This window comes from Brachionichthys hirsutus, chromosome 16, assembly GCF_040956055.1.
Source record: "Brachionichthys hirsutus isolate HB-005 chromosome 16, CSIRO-AGI_Bhir_v1, whole genome shotgun sequence".
NCBI classification, from domain to species: domain Eukaryota; kingdom Metazoa; phylum Chordata; class Actinopteri; order Lophiiformes; family Brachionichthyidae; genus Brachionichthys; species Brachionichthys hirsutus.
The window spans coordinates 9,418,841-9,424,840 of NC_090912.1; the positions used below are offsets into that span (position 1 = coordinate 9,418,841).

Here is a 6,000-nt window from a genome sequence, read left to right on the forward strand (position 1 = left end):
TGCGTGTACATATAAATATTGTTGATGACCTTCTGGAAATGTATTTACATTTCTCTTTGTCAGCGACTCGTAACAACCACGACTGTTGTGCATTTAAGAATAAATTTATGTAAACTCCTGTCCTGTGTTGGAACCTTTTCCAGCCGACATTGGACGGAGGCAGTGTTGCGCCGTGGACAATCCTTCAGCTCATCAAAGTTCAAGATAGAAAGACACCGTTCACAGTCTCGCAGTCACATCCCGTTCAAATACGAGGAGAATGTGCAAACTGTGCACAGGTGGAATTAACAGAGCGACTATACGTCATCTGCAAACAGAAATCCAGACAGGCCGTAAAACCTTTACACTGTAAATGTTCAGAAATCACGTTAACCTGTAAACATTTGTAGACTTTCTTACTGTTATTTTATTAATAGTATAAATATGATCTTCATTAGAGCGACTTCAATCTTGTAACTGTACAACATCACAATAGACATAGCTGTATACATGACTGTATATTTCCAGAATGTTAACTGTATTTCAATTTGCATTAAATTAAGAATAATAACATTATGGTAATACTATTGTACTACCTACTAAAATTATAAACATATCTGTCCTTCAATATCACTTTTCTTGGTTGACTGACCCCCTCAAAGAACTTTATCTAAGCCAGAATCGGCTCATTCACACAGAGGCTGCCAGGCAAGACCAGCCTGACTGCTCTATGTCCTATAAAGTCACACAAAATACTAAGATAATACTAATCATTTAATAGTTAGAAAAAACCTATATACTATATAACTAGTTTGAGCTGCTTCTTTGGAGACCCTTGATGTAAAGTGAAAGTGGGTTGTCATGTATTAACAGTGGGGGGGGGGCACAGAGATTATACTCAGCAATACCTTAAGAGGATACAAAGGGGCCTCCCTGGTCTATACTGTTAAAGAATATTTCCTCTAGACACAGACAGCAAAATAATAAAATACAAATTCCAACGTTTACATCTTCTCATCTACTTCATAACAAATGGCATGCATTACAATGAAAGGTCATCTGATAAAATGAGCCGGCCGGGACTCTCTGCTCTCCATATTACTGAGGTCTCATATGAATCTTGCCGACCTCAGCCGTTTCTGGTACCTAATCTATCAGCCGTTTCCAACACAGTTTTCGATTACAGTCATATGTTGGTTTGTTTATTTTCCACCCTCTGGTGTGGAAAGTGTGAAGGAATCAACGCGCCCAAGGTGTGTGAAATTCAGAAAATGCTCCATCAAGTCTTTCCATCCAAATGCCACAGCATTGTCTGACATGTTTTCAGCGTTCAGTTATTGACTAAAACGCTGTTATTTATATGCAAATAATTATAATGAAGGATAGCTCATAATTCAAATTGAATGAGATCACATCCATTATCCATACCTCTCGCACCACTTGTGAGTCTACCTCATCTGGGGAACACAAGGGGACAGCATTTAGCTGTGGACTGTGACCGTCTTTCACTCGAGCTATTCGTTTGTCTGTTGCTGCAATTACGACACCTTGATCTTTTTTTTGAATGCCTTCGGTAGGACAGACTGATAGTGCTCTACTCCCAAAGTAGTAGTGAGAAAAGATTGCCATCACCATCGTTGACTCATGATTGGATGGTTTCATGATTGGATCATTTTAGATTAGCTAACCGAGACCCCCTCCATTGTTACTGCAGCCTGTTCCACCTATTGGGTTTTGCAGCACTGGAAAACGATGAGTCACACATGCATTTAGAAATGTGTGAAAGGACATGTGTGACTGAGCAGAAGTTGCTTCTGATTCCACCTGCACACCCGCACACCGTCTGACTGCTGGAGCACGCTTTCAGCAGCCATGGCTCTCAGGCTGCTGACACCGCTTCCCTCCCTCACAGCAATACCCCCGCCACCCCCCCAACTCCACCACATCCTCTTCAGTTTACAACTATACGGCCCTGTGGGTGTTTTCAAGAGCAGCGTCTTTGAACAGACACCGCTGAGGGGAAAGTGTAACAGGAATTGTTACACTCGCCTCGCCTCGTGGGGGGTATCAGCCCGTGGGTGTTTGTCCCCCATTATGATACATTCAAAACTGCAATATATTGCACTACAATATTTGGTTGCAGTAGTATACTGATCCGAATGTGGTTCCTCCTACCCACCTGCAGAACTGTGTTTCATGCAAAACCAGCATCGCAGCACGACCAGTCTGGGGAAAGGTGGGTGGCGCATTAACAATGAAATATTCAGGTGTCATTAAAATCGGACGGCTCTGCAGAATACTGGGCTGTGCAGCCGGACCGAGTGTGAGAAACCATCGCTGCTACTGAGATTAATCAGCAAAGGCATGAGACAGAGTGTGTGTGTGTGTGTGTGTGTGTTTGTGAACAGTAGATGAAGAACAGCCTAATGAAAGGCTGGAGAAATCCAACGAGCATAAAGTTTGAATAATTTCCTTTATTTAATTGTTTTATTTACATTATTGCACATGAATACAGTAAGTTTATTGCAAGTAGGCCATACATTGCGGAGAAACAAATAAATAATCTGTATCAGGTTATGAGTCGCACTAATAACGTGAAAAGAAATGTGAGACACGGGCATAACCAATAACTTTATACTAAGGTCAAATATTCAGTCATGTCAAAGTCATGATTTTTATCCTTAACTAATGCGTAACATTCAGTAAGTAAGAAAGTAATAATGTACAAAGTGGGAAACTAAAGTTGTAACATTTACAGTGAGGAAAGTAAGTATTTGAACAACCCTGCGATCTTGCAAGTTCTCCTGCGTAGAAATTATGGAGGGGTCTGATATTTTCATCGTAGGTGCATTTCCACCGTGAGAGACAGAATAACAAATAAATCTGGAAAATCATATTGTATGATAGTTTAATATTTTACTTGCATGTTATTGCTGCAAATAAGTATTTGAACACCTGCCAATCAGCAAGAATAGTTGGTCCGACTTTAAAAAGTCCACCTGCACTCCGCTTATTGATGAAATTGGCAGCGCCTGTTTGAGGTCGACAGCTGCATAAAGACACCTGCCCACCCCACAATCAGTCAGACCCCAACTATTGCCTTAAAGACAAGGCAGGGCGAACGACACCAGAGGCAAAGTTGTAGACCTCCACAAGGCTGGAAAGGGCTGCGGGGCCATTGCCAAGCAGCCTGGTGGGGAAAAAAGATCAACTGGAGCAGGCTAATGATGACTCTCAATCTCCCTCGGACTGGGGCTCCATGCAAGGTCTCGCCTCGTGGGGGGTATCAGCCCAGAGCTACACGGGAGGAGCGGGTCAATGACCGTTTCCAAGGTTACTATCAGTAGTAAGAGTCTCCCGTCTGAAGTTCGGCAATGACCATCTGGATGATCCAGAGGAGTCGTGGGAGAAAGTCGTGTGGTCAGATGAGACCAAAATGGAACGTTTTGGTCGCCGTGTTTGGAGGAAGAAGAAGGATGGAGTGCCATCCCAAGGACACCATCGCTACTGTGAAGCATGGGGGGGGGTTGAAGCATCAGGCTTTGGGGGTGTTTCTCTGCACAGGCGACAGGACGACTGCACTGTAAGGAGAGGGTGAACGGGGCCACGTATTTCAAGATGTTGGACAAACTCCTTCCCTCAGTCCTCAGTCATAGGGAAGATGGGTCCGGGTACTCCAACAAGACAATGAGCCGAAGCACACAACCAGGGTAAGCAAGGAGTGGCTCCGTAAGAAGCGTATCAAGGTTCTCCAGACCGAAATCCAATCGAAAATCTTTGGAGGGAACTGAAACTCAGCGTTGGTCAGCGACAGCCACCGATACCTGACCATACAAATCAAATGTTTAAAAATCATACAATATGATTTCCCTGTTTGTTTGATCTTATTCTGTCTCTCACAGTGGCAATGCACCTACGATGAAAACGTCAGACCCCTCCATACTTACTAAGTGGGAGAACGCAGGGTTGTTCAAACACTTACGGGTCAAAAAAGTTTCCATCTACATTTCCGACAGAAAGACTCACGGTGACGCGTCGTTGCGTTATTTACACCATAAATGCGCCGAATACATTCTCAAATGATTTGCTGTGCACAATTTGCGAGGTGTTGCTCACCTTCACAAAAATGGCATCGTCTTTTTGGAGGCGAAACACTCCGCCCAGGTAGCTGTTGGAATATAGCTTGTGGGCCTTTGTCGAGCGTTTCGTGGACATCAGAAGGGTTATGCTTTCCCCTAAGTAGCGTTTAGTGTTTAACTCTACGGAATGGTAAAATACGTTGTTGAACAAGACGTAAATCTTAGAATAGACATAATAAAAGCCTTCCTTCTGGATTAAAAGGAACCCATCTTTATAGTTCATGTCATGGCAGAGAGGGTCTGCGATCGTGCTCCATGACATGATTTTACTTCCATGAACTACATCTTGGCCATCTAAAAAAAAAAAAAAACAGCAATCATGTCAATTCAGACTCATTTATCAGTTTTGAACACAGTAATACATTTTAAAGAACATTTCTTTTCCCAACCTGCTTGTCCAGAACAGTCTTTATTTTGCTAGCTCTACCTGGCAACATGTCTAATGTATTTATTTTTAGCCTAGTGTTAAAAGGAGCATCAACGCTGATCTCACCTGTCAGGTGTGCGACTGGTTTGGAAGGCATGTTCGGACTGGACCTTTTAACGGCTTCAGCTGTTTTGGAGGAGGAGACGTCTTTAAATTAAGGAGCCTGAAGAGATTGATCAGTTCAACAAGGAACGCTGAGACAAACCTGCTACAATCTTAGATGTCGATGCTGATGTGCCCTGCAAAGAGAGAAGAAATAAATCCGTTACTTTTCATTTCCGTGTTTCTGAGCGTGCAAACACGTGACTGTCGCATCACCATGTGAACAAGTTGTGAGTCATTTTCTACACGTTTCTCCGACTCACTAAATCTGAATTGTAATTGTGACGAAGAACCCGTGCTTTTTCTACTTCTTATTTCTGTCATGTCTTCTCTTGATAGAACAACGGCCGACTTTCTAAAAGTGGAGCACGCACAGAAAATAGAGCACTTCCTGTTCACCAACGTTCTCCAGCTCTTGTCCCTTCTCTTCCCCATTAGAGTGAAATAATTGCACTGTCAGCAGCTTTTGGTAGAAACGGCCATTCATATGATTTTATTTGGGGGGGGATAGTGATCTTTTGTCTTCCTTTTGTATATTTTTTCAGCCTTACAAATGTAACACAACATGCCGTCCCTCACGTATAACATGAAACGCAAAGTAAAATGTCACATCAGCAGTAATCGTCATCACAACCGACGCAACTTGTATATATATTGTATATATTAATACATTTAAAGTAACTTTCTCAACAGCAGTATTCGCAGTTTTAATGGCATTTATCAATGTCAATTTATTTTCGGGGATCCTACATTTTTGTATTTCTCTCTGAGATTTTACCTTAAAAATACTACAACTTGCCCTCAGTTTAATTCAAGCAGTACACATCATTTATCAAATAAAGTAAAGCCCAAATAAAGTATTTGTATGCAGGGCCCAGGTGCTCTCGGAAAAGCAAGGTACTGCAACAGAAATTAAACCCTGATGATTAAAAAAAAGACAATTAAATCTGATCTAGGAAATACACACGGCAAGAGCTTTGGGTCAAAGGTGACAGAAACAAAAGATGCTACAATGAAAGTATAGCTGAAGCTGAAGCTGAGAGGATCTAAAGGGAGCCTCTAATGAAGCTCTCGGTTGATACGGCATCACAGGATGACAGAGCGGCTCTCGTCCGTAGGCAGGTGCAGACACAGACGTGGGGGGTTGATACTCACAGGTTCGGGTTGGTAGAGGCGGTAGATGAAGTAAGCTTCTACGGCCATGCCTGCCAGAGCCACGCTTACCAGCAGGAAGAGCAGGTTCTGCGGCGTCGCCCTGGCACGCCATCGCCCTTGGCTCGGCGTGAGCGGCACCGGAGGCCAGCTGACATTGCTGTCCACCATAAAGGCGGAAGGATTCACGCTCTCTATCAT

General features: G+C 43.1%; 1 protein-coding gene across 1 annotated transcript; it reads right to left on the minus strand.

Annotated features, from left to right (window-relative positions):
* Window positions 1–4,026: 4,026 nt before the first annotated feature.
* tnfsf14 (TNF superfamily member 14) lies at window positions 4,027–6,000 on the minus strand. Its single transcript, XM_068750367.1, has 4 exons — window positions 5,803–6,000; window positions 4,739–4,784; window positions 4,612–4,665; window positions 4,027–4,412 (listed from the first exon to the last, which is right to left on the minus strand). The coding sequence occupies exons 1-4, from the start codon at window positions 5,998–6,000 to the stop codon at window positions 4,027–4,029; spliced, it is 684 nt and encodes a 227-aa protein (XP_068606468.1).